Consider the following 16,731-nt stretch of genomic DNA (forward strand, 5'->3'; position numbering starts at 1 on the left):
ATCCTCCAGGCCCAGGCCTATCAGGAAACCTCCTGTGGAAAGCTTTAACAAGCCTAGGAGCAGAGACATCATCCGTCCTTACCCAGGAGTTGTCTTCGGGACCGAAACCCTTCCAGGAGACAAGATACTGTAATTTCCCTCTATGCCATCTAGAATTCAAAATACGAGAAATTTCATATTCACCGTCTTCCACCACAGGAGGAACTGTGACAGTGGCGTCCCTATTAGATACGTCAGCCTTTTTCAACAAGGAAACATGAAACACAGGATTAATCTTCCAGGAAGTACGGACATCCAACCTAACAGCAGACTGGTTAACAACGTGAAGCACTTTAAACGGACCCACAAACTTAGGACCTAGTTTTTTAGAGGGAATCCTCAACCGCAGGTTCTTCGAGGACAACCAAACAATGTCACCCACAGTAAACAAAACCTCTTTACGTTTCCTGTCAAAATACTTCTTGGACTTCTTGTTAGCCTTTTGCAGGTTACAACGTACATTAGTCCAAACTCTCTCCAAATCACCGGAAAAATTCTCCTCCTCCGGCACCGCCGACCCCAATTTGGAGAACGAACCAAAAGACTGATGTCTCCCAGTACAACAAAAAAAGGAGAACACCCAGCAGAGGAGGATGTAGGATTGTTAAGAGCAAATTCTGCGAGAGGCAGTAACTCAGACCACACCTCTTGATTGTCTGCCACAAAACAACGCAAAAACTGTTCTACATCCTGGTTCTTTATTTCAGTCTGTCCATTCGACTCAGGATGATAACCAGACGAAAATGACAAATGGACTCCCAACCTGTCACAAAAAGCACGCCAAAAGCGAGCCACAAACTGAGGTCCTCTATCAGAAACCATATCCGTGGGAATGCCATGGAGCTTGACAATCTCCTTAACAAACGCCTTAGCGAGTGTCTTGGCACAGGGCAACTTAATGAATGGAACGAAATGACACATCTTACTAAAACGGTCCACGGCCACCCAGATGACAGTAAAACCCTCGGACACAGGAAGATCAGTAATAAAATCCATAGTGAGATGCGTCCAAGGCGCACTAGGAACCCCCAGAGGGCAAAGCAACCCCGCAGCAGGAGTATGTGAAGCCTTTGACCTAGCACACACAGTACACTGACGCACCCACTTGATGACTTCCTTCTGCCACCCAGGCCACCAAAAACTGCGACTGATAAGTCTCTTAGTCTCCGAAACTCCTGGATGACCTGCCAACCGAGACTCATGACACTCCACAAACAAATCTCTCCTAAAGGCTCTAGGCACGAACAACCTCCCATGGGGAGTGTTAGATGGAGCATCATCTTGAGCATTCAGAATCCCATTCTCCAAAATGGAGTCCAAAGCCGCCACCACAACTCCTTTCTGCAAAATGCTCTCCTCCTCCTCGGCACCGACCGTAGGAGAGAAGTTGCGAGATATAGCATCGGCTTTAACATTCTTAGTACCAGGGATATAGGTAACAGAAAAATGAAACTGAGAAAAAAAAGTGCCCACCTAGCTTGACGGGCATTCAAACGCTTGGCAGCATCAAGATAGATCAAATTCTTATGATCTGTGAAAACCTGAAAAGGAAATCTAGCGCCTTCCAAAAAATGATGCCAGTGTTCAAACGTAAGTTTAATAGCCAGCAACTACCGATTTCCAACATCATAATTCAGTTCGGTTTCCGAAATTTTTTTCGAAAAAAAGGCACAAGGATGTACTCCACCCTTGTTCTCTTGAGACAAAACTGCTCCGACCACCACTGATGAAGCATCGACCTCGACCAAAAAAGGCTTGGTCTCATCAGGCTGCATAAGGATAGGGGCAGAACTGAACCTCTCTTTGAGATACTCAAATGCTTCAATGGCCTCAGTAGTCCACTGGGCCGTACTCGCACCTTTCCTGGTGAGATCGGTTAGAGGTTTAACAATTACAGAAAAATTCTTAATGAATTTCCTGTAATAATTGGCAAAACCCCAAAATCTCTGTATAGATTTCAAACCAATAGGCCTAGGCCATTCCTGCACAGCCTGAACCTTCACAGGGTCCATCTCAAAGCCCTCGCTGGAGACAATGTAGCCCAAAAAACTAATTTTCTGCACAGCGAATTCACATTTCCCCAGCTTAGCAAAGAGTGAATGATCACTCAATAACTGCAAAACTTCACGTACACTCTGCCAATGGGACTCGAGATCTGGTGAATAAATCAAAATGTCATCCAAATACACAACCAAATTCTTACCAATCAAAGGTCTCAGGATGTCATTAATAAGGTTTTGAAAAAAAATGCAGGTGCATTTGGTAAGACCAAAAGGCATCACCAGACTCTCAAAGTGACCTACCAGAGTGTTAAAAGCAGTTTTTCATTCATCACCCTCCTTCACACGTAACAAATTGTATGCCCCCCGGAGATCAATTTTGGAGAACCACTTGGCCCCCACTAACTGGTTAAACAAGTCAGGAATTAACGGCAATGGGTAGGAATTGCGTACGGTAATCTTATTAATTTCACGAAAATCCAGACATGGACGTAAACCTCCGTCTTTTTTTTTAATAAAGAAAAATCCAACTGCCACAGGCGACTTAGAAGGTCTAATGTGACCAGCAGCCAGGCTAGTCTGTATGTACTCTTCCAAGGCCTTTCTTTCAGGGATAGTCAGATTAAACAAGCGACTTTTGGGAAGAGTAGCACCCGGAACAAACTCAATGGCGCAATCATAATCCCTATGAGGAGGTAAAACTTGCGACTCCTACTCCGAAAAAACCCTCCAAAAATCTTGAATAGGTACAGGTAATTCTACCTTTTCCACAGCCGCAATGCGACCATTACAACATTTATCATAGCACTTCAGACTCCAAGACTTAATCACATTAGTAGACCAGTCCAATAAAGGATTGTGCAGTCTTAACCCAGGTAATCCTAGAACAACTGGAGAGGGCAAATTATCCAAAACAACCAAGTCCAAAATTTCTTGGTGATCACCATTGATAGTGAGAGGAAATGCAGCAGTCTTGTGAGTAATACATTTCAAAGGAGTGTTATCAATTGCAACCACAGAAATAGGTGATGACAAAGGTTTGGATTTCAATTTAAGGTTTTCCAAAAACCCTTTATCAATCACATTAAGTGTTGAACCACAATCCACAAATACCTGAAATTCAATCAAATCTCCCTGCAGAGTAGTACTCCCAGAAAGAAACACTCCTGCAGAGCGTAAACAAGCTATACGGGCATAACTGACCAGTTTTTTTCTTTACTTAAACGACGCTCACAATACTTAATCAAATGAACATCTTTACCACAATAAAGACACAAACCTTCGGCGAATCTCCGATCTCTTTCCTGAGAGCGGAGTGACATTGCCCCCACCTTCATTGGTTCTCTGCTGTCAGAGCAGATTTTCTGGGAACTAGGACCTGAAGTTACAGGAGTTTTTACATCATTAACCCTGGACTTCAGTCTCCTGTCCACACGAACAGCTAACTGCATAGCTTCCTGCAGAGTTTCAGGTGCAGGGAATGCAATTAGCAAATCCTTAACCCTTTCACTCAGACCAGCAAGAAATAAACATCTTAGCACAGAATCATTCCACTTAACTTCTGAAGCCCATCTCCTGAAGTGTGTGCAATAATTTTCAACATCATCTGACCCCTGATTCAAACGTCTAAGTTCTGATTCAGCAGATGAGATTCGATCAGGATCGTCATATAATAGCCCCATAGCAGAAAAAAATTCTTCAACAGAACTTAAACATGGATCATTAGGCTGGATAGAAAGGGCCCAACCCTGTGGTTCTTTGCGCAAAAGTGACATAATAAAACCAATGCGCTGTGATTCATTCCCAGAGGATCTTGGTCTCAAACGAAAATATAACAAACAAGCATTTTTAAAGGAAAAAAAAATCTTGCTGTTTACCATAAAAAAAATCAGGCAGTCCTACCTTGGGTTCAACAAAATGCGCTCCAGGACAGCTACTCACGTGTTGCTGAAGCTCGGCCACCTCCAGAGACAATCCCTGCAGGCGTTGAGCCAACTCCTGGACGGAAACCATACTGATCCCCGAATTTCTTTCCTTTTAGTTTTTTTTTTTGGGCTGGACTTAGTTATGATCTGCAACATAAACTAAGGAAAGATAGGGGAAAGCTGTCCCTTCAGTAAGACTAAGCTGAATCCCTATGATGTAGCGGGCTGCCTGTTCCTTGTGAACAGACCCGCCTTAGTCCTCGGCTAGTCTGAACGAAGACCTATAGAATTAAGGGAGGGGTCCCTAAAAGAACTAAGGGCTGGGACAAAAATGGGACACCTCCTAAACAGAAGTAGATGCAGAGCACAAAAGACAAACAGACAAAACGTACTAGAGGTCCCAGAGGACCAAGCGAACTAGACAGAGATAGGCACCGAAGTACCTGGCTAGAGAGACAGTCAAACAACACTGAAGTCCAGCAAAGCCAGAGGGGCGGAGCTGGAATAAATAGGCAGATGGTCACGTGACTTCAAAACAAAAGACAGCAAAAACTAACAGGAGGGTTCTAACAGGGACCCTCAACCTGAGAGGTTCAACTGTACCCTTCTGAACATGTTAGGCACTTTGGATCCCAGGAAGAAGGGACACTGGAGCAGGCATGTGAGTCAGTTGGTTCATGCCTACAATTGCAAAACAAATGAGTCAACTGGATACTCGCCTTATTTCCTCATGTTTGGAAGAAAAGCCCGGCTACCAGTGGATATTAGTTTTGGGACATCCTTTGGCAGTTCTAATGGGAAGACCTAGTTAAAATGTGTCCCAGCTACAAGAAGATTTGAGAAAAGCTTACAGATTGGCAGAGCAGGCCTCTGGTTGGTCAGGTAGTTGCAATAAGACTCGCTATGACTGTAGAGTTCGAGAACAAGTTTTACTGCCTGGAGATAGAGTCCTTATTCAACTTCTGGGCCTTCCTCGGAAGCACAAGCTTGCTGATCGGTGGTGTCCTGACCCTTATGTGGTGATGGAGAAGCTGCCCGGTGTCCCGCCCTACAGAGTGAAGCCAGAGAAAGGGGGCGGAGCTGTCAAAACCTATCATCGACACCATCTGTTGCCTGTGGGAAAAACATCCCTTTACCACCTTAGTCCTCGGCTAGTCTGAATGAAGACCTATAGAGTTAAGGGAGGGGTCCCTAAAAGAACTAAGGACTGGGACAAAAATGGGACACCTCCTAAACAGAAGTAGATGCAGAGCACAAAAGACAAACAGAGAAAACATACTAGAGGTCCCAGAGGACCAAGCGAACTAGACAGAGATAGGCACTGAAGTACCTGGCTAGAGAGACAGTCAAACAACACTGAAGTCCAGCAAAGCCAGAGGGGCGGAGCTGGAATAAATAGGCAGATGGTCATTTGACCGCAAAACAAAAGGAGGTCATACCACCCTTCCCTGTAATAGGAGAAGTCGTAGGTGTGAACAACCACCCCAGCCTGGGGTTGCCTCAGGAGGAAGTGACAGCGAGTCTGGGGATGAATGGGGACCCGACGATCAATGGAGCTACAGATGGACCGAGGACCCATGCCCCATAGGCGCGGACCCTGTAAACCAGATTCCTGAAGTGGAAACACGAAAAAAGGACATTTTTCAGGAGGCGAGTGCGCTCTGCCCACAATTGGGGGAGAGTTCAGAAGAGGGACATTTATTGAATGAAGAGATCCATCTGGAGAAGCCCGTTTTTGAGAGACAAGAGTCGGGGGCTGAGGAGGGGGCCCCCTCGGTACACACTCGTCCCAAACGGGACACTAGGCCACCCATGATGCTGACCTAAGATAGAATGGGGCATACCACTGAGGTCCCCAGGCTGATACACCCTAATTCAAATTCTGTTTGGCCTTATTTCCCGGTATCTCCCATGTGTCCAGGTGGTGGTTTGTGTGCATGTAAATTTGGTGTTAGTCAGGATGCCTTAATCCCCATTCATGTTTCAGGTGGTGAGTCCTCATGTCGTGATGGGACACTTTCAATGACTAACCAGGGGGAGAATGTAACACCTGCACATGGAACTGTCAGAGCAGCTACCGGTATACTGGAACTTACAGACACTAAGAAGAGCTTTGCAGCTGCTGTTAAACAGGGACCTACAGACATTAACCGTTTTTCCCCTGAGCTTCAGTGGACTACAATTCCCAGGGACCCTTGTTTCAGTCAGATGACACAGCCTGGAAGGATAGAAGGAGAGAGAGTGGATTGGATGAGGATGGACTTGGGGGAGGGAGCTGGGCAGGAAGTGAAAGTGAAAGTTCAGAGGAGAAGGAGCGTGGCAGCTTGCTGTGAGAGACGGAGCGGTGTGGATCTGCATTCCTCTACGCTGCAGAGTGTGGCGGCCCCCTCTGAGATACCCACGCTGCTGGAGAGAGCGCGGTCCTGTCACCCTCTGAAGCAAGTTACATCAAGGACTCTGAGAGTTCTGCCGTACCTCCCACCGTATAAAGGCCTGAATCCTGCCGCCCCCAGCTGGTGTCCAGAGAACCATCCGACCGTTTGAGACACACAGTGAGTGCCCTTCTGAGACTTGTGGTTCTACCGGCTCTATTTACAGTGAGTACACTACAACCCAGACTATTGACATTAATATTCATCTAAGTGCACCAACGGTTCTAATTTGCGCGCCAACATCTGTGGCAACTGAGCCCCAACGCTTGGACTGAGTTAATACAAAAAAGGGAAAACCTGCTACGTTATATTTGCAGGGTCAGAGTAGAAGTAGATTGTGATGTGTATATGACTTTTATAGAGCACCGTTACTTGTATTGTATGTTATTCCTTTACACCCACCTCAATTCTGCTGCATAGTAATAAACCTGAATCCAAAAATAACAAATACTAGTGACTAAGTGTCCCTCAATATCTGTAAAACCTACAACTATGACACATGGTCAGACGTAAAAGCTCGTTTATTCAACAAAAAATCACAAAAAATATATATTTATACAAAAATGAATAGACACAGAGGAAAAAAGTCCAGAGAAATGGATATTCTGAGGGCAGGCAGAAAAATTGTAAAGTATCAGAATCTATACAAGACATACTACTAAATACCATACTAGGGTCAAAAAGTTTCAATCATATAGGAATAACAGTTAGATTTAAAGTGCATAGTGCAATAAATATATTCCCAGATACATATACATATATATAAATAATAAGCTCATAAAGATGAGATAGTAATAGAGAGACACAGTAACTAGGCAAAGAGGTATGTCAAAAAGTGAGAAATGTAAATAGATAATGAACTACCTGTAAGTCCCTCAGAATCCACACAGATCCGACGCAGATATCCTGGTTAAAGCTAAACGGCGAAACGCGCGTCGGATCTGTGTGGATTCTGAGGGACTTACAGGTAGTTCATTATCTATTTACATTTCTCACTTTTTGACATACCTCTTTGCCTAGTTACTGTGTCTCTCTATTACTATCTCATCTTTATGAGCTTATTATTTATATATATGTATATGTATCTGGGAATATATTTATTGCACTATGCACTTTAAATCTAACTGTTATTCCTATATGATTGAAACTTTTTGACCCTAGTATGGTATTTAGTAGTATGTCTTGTATAGATTCTGATACTTTACAATTTTTCTGCCTGCCCTCAGAATATCCATTTCTCTGGACTTTTTTCCTCTGTGTCTATTCATTTTTGTATAAATATATATTTTTTGTGATTTTTTGTTGAATAAACGAGCTTTTACGTCTGACCATGTGTCATAGTTGTAGGTTTTATAGTAATAAACCTGTTAAACGGTTTTACTCCTGTTCCCTGTGTGTGTACTGAGCTGTGGCAGGGGCTTCCCGAATCAGCCCCTGGCAGAAGATAACCGTCCTTCTGCAGTCCCAGAGAGAGAGCTCCAATCAAGATTCGGGTGGAAGCACTGCGCCCTAGAGAGGTGAGACCCCCCCATAACACCCAGTGTACCGTGGTAGCCCTAAAGGGGTGTTACACTCATATAGGCCAAAAGACCCTCCTAGCCTCCAGGGACCATGTGCAACTGCAACCACTGCACCGACTATAGTTTCACCCCTGGTATAAACCTATTGTTAGGGTCAGTGATTAACATCTGGCCCAGTCACTTCTTGAAATTTATATCTTGGAAGCAGTAAAAATGAGGAAATGTAGGGATCTGAGAGACTTTGACAAGGGAAAAAATAAGATCGCCAGGTGATTAAGTTAGAACATCTCTAAAATGGCAGAACTTGTGGTGTGTAATTAACTAGTATACAGTGGTTCGTACCTATTAAAAATGGACCAAGGAAGGAGAACTATTGAACTAGTGACATGGTTACAGGTGCCCTAGGTTGTCTACTGAACATGCAGGGCAAAGGTTAGATTGTCTTTTCCAATTCCACAGAAGAGATATTGTAGCACAAATTGCTGAAAGAGTATATAATGGCTATGATAGAAAAATGGCAGAAGACAGTGCACAGCAGCTTTATGTGTATAAAGCTGTATAGCCATAGCCAGGACCATTCAGAATGGCCAAGCTGACCCCTGTTTGCCACTAAAAGCATCTACAATGGTCATGTGAGCATAAGTACTGTTGTGGGGAACAATATTGTCACTCCTGAATGTCAAGTACACCATATAAGATATCACCTGAAATAGTGTTTAGTGAAACAGCTTGGATATATAAACTCATATGTTTAAAACAGAAAAGCACAAGACACAAAAAGAACAAAATAAAAACTTGGCAGGAGACATGGATGAAAAAATTAAAATCAACGCCAGGAGACAATTAATGGTATACTTTGTTCAGTTTGAAACAAAGTTAGACTAACTTGTAATCAATAAGACTCACCTGTCTCCATCTTGTCATTGCTCACACAACTTACTGTAAATGAGCCTTTGAATGGTGGCTAAGATTGCTACTTATGGAACATTAAAGAAGCTCTCAGGATGTGGTGATGGGAAGAAAACTGATGAGAGAACTCTACCAGTTAGTTCAAAATGTAAAAAAAATACCATATACAAAATACAAAAAACTCAAACTGGCCTGGGGACATCTAGAGTTATAGGTTTAACCCATAAAATGCGCTACACATGGAAGAAAACAGGACACTATGGATGAAGGCCAAGAAGGATCCCACTTCTTAAAAGCATAAAAAAATTCTGAACTATGTTCAAAGCTTTATAGACAAACTACAATCCTACAAATTATTCTATGGACAGACGTAACCAATATAGAGTTATTTGGCAATGCATATTTATATTTATGGACTAGGAAATAAAGCCTATAAAGAAAAGTGCACCCTATTACAGTGAAACGTGCAGGATCAATAATGCAACTTTGCTGCCTCTGGAATTAGAAGCTTGAACTTGTCACAGGAGCAATAAAATCAAAGATTATGAGAGCATTTTAGAGCAAAAGAAGCTCCCAAATGTAAGAATTGTAGGTCTGAGTCCAACAAAATAGTTCCTACTCCAGAATAATGATCCAAAGCACACATCCAAAAGTAGATAAAAATGACTAAGAAGGAAAAAGTGGAAAGTTTTAAACTTGAAAGCAATAAATTCTCAGTCCAATTTTGATCTCAATCCAATTGAAAATGTTTGTAGAGAGCTGAATTCTTCTATTAGAAAAAGGAAACCTGTAATCATTCAAGAGCTTCAGAGAATTGCAGTGGTAAAAGCTACCAGCTGAGAGGCACAAAAAGCTCACAGATGGTGACAAAAAATGTTTGGAGGCTGCCATTTTTGCCAAAAATTGTGTAACAAAACAATGGGTAAAACTACTGTCATATGTTAAGTTTCTTCTTTATTTTTTTTTTTTTTAAATGACTGCATGTATGTTCACAGGTTTAGAGGAACAAATTGATTGGCAGGACCCTAATCCAGCAGCCGTGTCTATGGTCCATGTCCACCGGCAGAGAAACATGCAAACTACCTCCTACCTGTTGGGATCCCCAGTACCTCTTCTGATTTGTACTTCCAGCACAACGGCATTGTTGCATCATGGTGCACACATGAGGTTGTGTCAGGTCTACTAATCGGAAAAGGAATTGGGGATTGCTGCAGGTTGGAAGCAGTTGACTGAACTTGTGACAAAGACTACTGATGTAGCCACTGGACCAGGTTTCTGCGAATTGATTTAGTGATCTTTATTGACAGGTCAACTTTTATTGTTGTATGAATTTAGACAGACAATTAACATTTTCTAATGATACCTGGTTGGTATATAAACTTATTTCTGAAGATTTTGGCATCCCACTATTGAAGGTGCAAATAAGTTTGACCACAACTGTAGAAAATTAAAGAATCAAGAACACAGCAGTCCAAAAAGTCCAGATTTAAGATATTTATGAACATGTGCAAAATTTCAATTTTCATGAGGTCATTTCCAGGATGACAATAAAGACCTGTTGTAGTTTGAAATACTGCAAAGAAAGTACTTCAATTTTGAAGACAAAAGCTGAATTGATGGGATTTCCTCATTTCAGGAGTATATAAGGGTGTAATCAAGCAAGAAAGCATTCATCAAAGGAGGATAATGTAGACTTTATTATTATTACTATTAGTGGTCTTCAGCTCAATCTCGAGCCATGGCGACTTGATGGATGAACGATTTGTAGGAAGATCAATCTTGTGCAAACCTAGATAGATCCACCAGAGTCTTTTATGCCATTATCAAGCAATCGAGGTGCTGTTCTTCCTCTTCGTCTTGTTCCTTCTATTCGTCTGACCATGATGTCCTTCTCTTTCTTTCTTTGTATGATGTGTCCAAAGTGAGCGAGTCGTAGCATAAACAACTTGTTAACTTAATGGGTCATAGGAGGTTGTCAAGAATTGTTCTGCCCGATAGGCAATGCACAGTCAATTGAATGAATGCAAATACAACACTGTTGATCCACTTAATTTGTCCAAATGCACAACTCCTCAGCCCCAGATCAATAAACCTGTAAAATACCTCTGGGACAAAATAGAACGGCTGTTTAGATCCTATCAGTACCTATTGTGTATAAAATTTTCAGCACCTGAGAAAAGCTATTCTGGCCATTCTTGCCAATATTCCTACAGAACGATTTAATACATAGTGGAATTTATTTCTGTGATTCTAAAGGCCAGCTGCTCGGTGATATGTTTGAATCACTCCCGGGTGCATGATTTGCGATGGTTTGACAGCTTTAATACATGTGAGGAATGTGTAAGAAGCAGACATTCCTCACATGTATTAAAGTTGTCAAACCGTCGCAAATCATGCACACGGTGATTCAAACATAACACTGAGCAGCTGTAACTACTCGGTGCTCGCCCGAGTATACTCTGCGAAAGGGTTAACAAAACATACTCGCTCATCACTAATAGCCATATCTAAAAAGTGCCCATTCAGCCACCTATATGACAAAATGTGATATAAGTTGAGCCTAAGGTTGTGTGATTGTAAGAATCCATATTTGTTGACTAACTGATGTGTCTGAATAATTTTCATAGTTTATTTTGGCAGGGTTATTCTCTTTTTTGGTGTTCTTCTCTTTAGAATAAAGTTTCCATACAATTAGTGTTGAAATGTGTAATCACTGTATACAAATAGGGATCATTATTTCTGAAAGGGAATCTGTGACCATGTTTTTCCGACATAATCTGAGAGCAGGATAATATTGAGACAAAGACCCTGATTGCAGTGATGTTTTACTTATTAGTCTACTTGCTGCAGTTTTGATAAAATCACTGTTTTATCAGCATGAGTTTATTGCTAGATGACTAGTAATATTAGATAGGGGAAAGGGGAAGTAGGAGAAGTGTGGATATATAGAAATTTTTAAAATTCATAACCTTTATTAATTATTGAATCTTAAAATGCAAAATATCTAATGCATCTATAGATGCATATAAGGTAACCATCTATTAGAGTATAGAGATGGTACCCACTAATAAGTCTGGCTAGATGAAGTGTAGGGCAAATTAGGGACACCTCTGTCCAATCCCTCTAATATAGGACCGAGGTTATATGTAAATGATATCCCCATATATTGGAATAACCTCAGTACTAATATCAGGTGGAGCAGTTATACAAATCCAAGAAATAGGAAAATTAATTGTTATTATAGCAAATCATATCACTATCATGTGTGAATCTGCCTTGGAACACAACTGTGCACCCCCTGATTATCCCATAATAATGGGATAACATTAGTCTAGCGGTTTGTAATGTAATAGCAGTGATAGATGTCAGCTAATATCACTAACTCTGCCCATTACCGCAATTTACTTAAGTGCTCTGTGTGTGCATTGATGCTTGTAATGACTGAGCCGGCACCGCTTAAAATCTTAGGCGGGAGGAAAACCTCACTGCCAAGCGATCATAAATATTGTGACACTGAGGAGTGGCCCGCTGTGCCGAGCGACCCCTCACATGTCAGGTACTAAGGATCACACTACTGTTCAGCGTGCCTGGCTGGACAGCTAATCACTGGGGTGAGGGGCAATCTCGTCCCCTGTCTCACTCCCCGCACATGTGCTCAGCGTCCCGGCTTCAAACAGCTGATCGCTGCAGTGAGGAGCGATACACTGTCTCCTTGCTCTCTCACTGCACACGTGCGTCGCTTGCCGGCTACAACAGCTGATCGCTGCGGACCTGGACCATGTGTTGTCCGCTGCAGCTTGGAGTACCGATACAGCTCTCCCCGATCAGAGCACCGCAATTGTGTGCATATTCCTAGGGCCTAATCTCATTCCCCCCTACACTACCAAATAGCTCAGATACAATCCCTGACGCGCGTTTCGCCGGTATACCGGCTTTTTGTATAACTGCTCCACCTGATATTAGTACTGAGGCTATTCCAATATATGGGGATATCATTTACATATAACCTCGGTCCTATATTAGAGGGATTGGACAGAGGTGTCCCTAATTTGCCCTACACTTCATCTGGCCAGACTTATTAGTGGGTACCATCTCTATACTCTAATAGATGGTTACCTTATATGCATCTATAGATGCATTAGATATTTTGCATTTTAAGATTTAATAATTAATAAAGGTTATGAATTTTAAAAATTTCTATATATCCACACTTCTCCTACTTCCCCTTTCCCCTATCTAATATGACTATTTTGGTGGTGTACACCTGTGGATATAGATCTGATGAGAATAGACCATCTCCTTGACTTAGATGACTAGTAAACCTGCTGCCATATAGTCCAACCACATCCACACCACTGATTGGCAGCTTCGTGCCTATGCACAGTGTACACAGAAATCTGTCAATCAGTGGTGTGGGCAGAGTTATGCAGAGCTCAACAATCAGAGAACTGGTAGATCTGCACATAAAACAATGATTTTATCAAAATGCCAGCAAAGAGCCCAGTAAGTGATATATCGGTGGAATCAGGGAATTTCAACCCTTATATCATGCTGCTCTGAGATGGAGTAACAAAAACCTGGTGACAGATTCCCTTTAGCCAATATAGAAACTGCTGAAAACTACTGTTTTATTATGCTGCCAGCGTAAAAATATCAATGTATAAGTTTATATAAAATTTTCTGTGTTACAGACATAATATGATGTTTATTGAGAGGAGCAATAACACATCTCTGAATCTATTTGGAAAGAAAAGCCATTGTGCCGTAATAACGGTTGATCCGTCCACTGTCATTGTTATACAGGTATTAATATCATTTTCTCAAAAACAAAAATACATTTCTACGTAAAATACATTTTTCCTCATGAAAATTAGTTTGATGACTTCCTAGTTTATCATAACTGAGAGTTTAAAAGTAGGTGGTTTGTGCTAGATTGTCACAGATTTTTGAGGCTCTGCATCGCCTACTTTATCCTATAAAGTGCACATCATTAAATAGTAACTACACATTTTCACATATCTGTAGTACAAGTGAAGAGAAGAAACGTTGTAATATATTGTTTCTGAGAAATCTGCTTCTTTTTCCACGTATCAATCATTTTTTTGCCTACTGCACTGATCATTCACTTTTAAAAACTGCTCAAATCTGTCAACTAATCTGTCTGCAGTACCTATTAATGCCCATGGAGAGGGATGTAGGGGGGAAAAGGCAGAGGACATACAACTAAAAATACAGCATACAAATAGAATAATGGCCAGAATTAGTCGGTGTCTGCAAATTGAGATTCTGATTTGACTATTATCCTAAGTCATATTGCACGACACGTTAAAGGGTTGATTGTGACTTGTAGGATCGCTACTTCCAATAGGTGGCGCTATAGAGTACAAGTCCTCTTTTTCTCTGAAGAGGCAATTTGCATATTAAATTTCCCACGGTGAATAAGCCTCCTTACCTTGACGTGCCACTCTCCATAAGGAGAAACGCTACCCCTTAGACCTCAGTCGAGGATGATGAAATTTGGCTTGTCTTGTTCTAGATTAAACAACATATATCTATACAAACAGTTAAGAGGAAGGAGGAAAAACGTTATTCCAAATTTGCCATCTCTTGGTATATGTTATAAATTTGTTCTCTCTTAAAGCGAGAGAGAGTTCAAAAACTCTGAGCAGAAATTCTCTCTATAATATTTGAAATTTTAGGAATATCCTTTGTTTCCACCTTGAAGCAATCAGTAATTTAGTGAGTGACCAATAAAATATGAATAATTATGTGTCTAGATTGAAAAGGAATATCTTGAATACCAAGAGATAACAATGCAAAATGTTTTTTTCCTTTTTGATCCTATTGTTTAATCCTAAAACAAGTGCCATAAGAGGTATTTGGCAGCTGCTCATCACCCATCATGATGCCATCATAAATGTGCATAGATGTTAATGGGAATTTGTCTATCTTACACATAAATTGGTCAAAAGTTTTCTTGTGGACGATTTCTTGTATTCTCTTTTTTTACATATAATCTTTAATTTTATCTAGATTTCCTGTGAAAGTAAAAAAAAAAAATTTGCTTAATAAAATGAAAAATGTAGGAATTTATGCTAACACACAGAGAAAGAAAGGGAATGGACCCTCCAGCCATTCTCTCATTTGTTTCTAGAAGTACAATGGCTCTTTGTTCACTTTGCTGAAGTTTGTGCGTGCTTACATAAATGTAGAAAAATGTGAAATGATTTCAAAATGTCCATTTAAAGCAATGAAAAATAGAGGTGGAAGTTGTTTAGGTTTGACTGTAGAAAATTACATTACATTAGAAGGAAATTGACTCTGACAATGCAACTATGAATTCAATGCAAAGTACTTTAAGAACAATTAGCCACAAAACAATAAAAAGAGAAATGTTTTACAAGATAAATATACTAAAGAAAGCACTATTTAGAACCATTATGTAAAAAACACAAAGAAGTTAAACATCGAGGATATTGTCTTGAAGGCAGGGCCGGTTTTAGACAAAGTGTACCCCTAAGCAAAAATAAAATTGAGGCCCCAAATGCTAAGGTATTACATGATCACACAGAAACATTCATTATGCACTTACAAGAGTCAATTTCAGGCCATTAAATGAGCCCCCATTGATTATATTCAAGTTGATCGTTGGTCGTTTATTGGACTGTTCACATAGGCCGATGAACAATCGCTAATACGATTATTCTGTCCCCATAAACACTATTATGTTTCTGGCAGCACTTCACCTGTTTACATGGAGCCATGTGCAGCCAATAACGTTGAGTTTTATCCTGGCATACATGATAGATTGATAGATGCTGTACCTCCTCCCTGGCTACTTAGTGAAAACTATATATCACTGACTGACAGAGGATAAAAATAAGCTGACTGAGGCTATGTGCCCACGATGCAGAAATGCTCAGGATTTTTCCTGAGCGTTTCTGCATCTCCCTGGCAGAAAAAACGCATGCGGATTGTACATGCGGATTGTACATGCGGATTGTACATGCGGATTGTACATGCGGTTTTCCTGCCAGGGACAAGCGGAAGTGAAGCGTTCTTCACATGCATTTCCACATGCGGATTGACAAGCGCTTTCCAAGCGATTTTAGCATCACTTGGAAAGTGCTTGTCAACTTGGTCACACTATATAAATCCATGCAACCGGCATGGATTTATATAGTGTGACCAGAGAGAATGTCAAAACAACAAAAATATATATATATACTTACCTTCCGATGGCCCGCACTGTCTTGCTTCACCGTCCCGGCTGCCGGGAGATCGCGTTACACTGAAGGACCTGCCAACGTCAGCGTCGCGTGGCCCATCACATGACTCTGACGTCAGCGCAGGTCCTTCAGTCCATCGCGAACTGCCGGCAAGTGAAGAGAAGGAGAGCGGGGGCCACCAGAAGGTAAGTATATACTTATTTTTTATTTTATTCTTTTTTTATTACAGTTCTCTATGGTACCCAGGTCCGGAGGAGAGTCTCCTCTTCTCTAGACCTGGGTACCATCCGCACATTAGAACTCATGGAATGCGCATCTATACAGTGATGCGTAATCCATGCGTTCCAATGCAAGTCAATGGCGGCGAAACGCAGCGTTTTTTTCCGCAATGATAATCCGCAGCGGAAATTTCCGCAGCATGTGCACAGCACATGCAGATTATCATTGGGGAACATGGCAGGCCTTCTACCATGCGCTTTTTAAGCATTTCTGCAGCGTTTTTGCCGCTGCGGAAATGCTTAAAAAACGCATTGTGGGCACACAGCCTTAAAGTAAAAATGGGTAGAAATGTCTGTGAAGACAGTAGAGCCTCTACAGCAGGGATGTCAAACTTAACCCCTTTCCGACCAAGTCAATAATAGTACATAGCTGTGCCCTGGGACTTATGGACCAGCTAC

The 16,731-nt window shown here is 41.4% G+C and overlaps 1 protein-coding gene across 1 annotated transcript in view; it reads left to right on the plus strand.

Annotated features, from left to right (window-relative positions):
- LOC141264954 (protein shortage in chiasmata 1 ortholog-like) overlaps positions 1 to 16,731 on the plus strand; it is a 99,683-nt gene that overhangs the window by 12,286 nt on the left and 70,666 nt on the right. The window contains exon 4 of the mRNA XM_073677843.1: positions 13,517 to 13,628. Within this exon, the coding sequence (XP_073533944.1) occupies positions 13,517 to 13,628 (112 nt within the window). The remainder of the gene's footprint in view (positions 1 to 13,516; positions 13,629 to 16,731) is intronic.

This window comes from Phyllobates terribilis, unplaced genomic scaffold, assembly GCF_046119375.1.
Source record: "Phyllobates terribilis strain yellow unplaced genomic scaffold, ASM4611937v1 Scaffold_1__5_contigs__length_1240528914, whole genome shotgun sequence".
NCBI lineage: Eukaryota > Metazoa > Chordata > Amphibia > Anura > Dendrobatidae > Phyllobates > Phyllobates terribilis.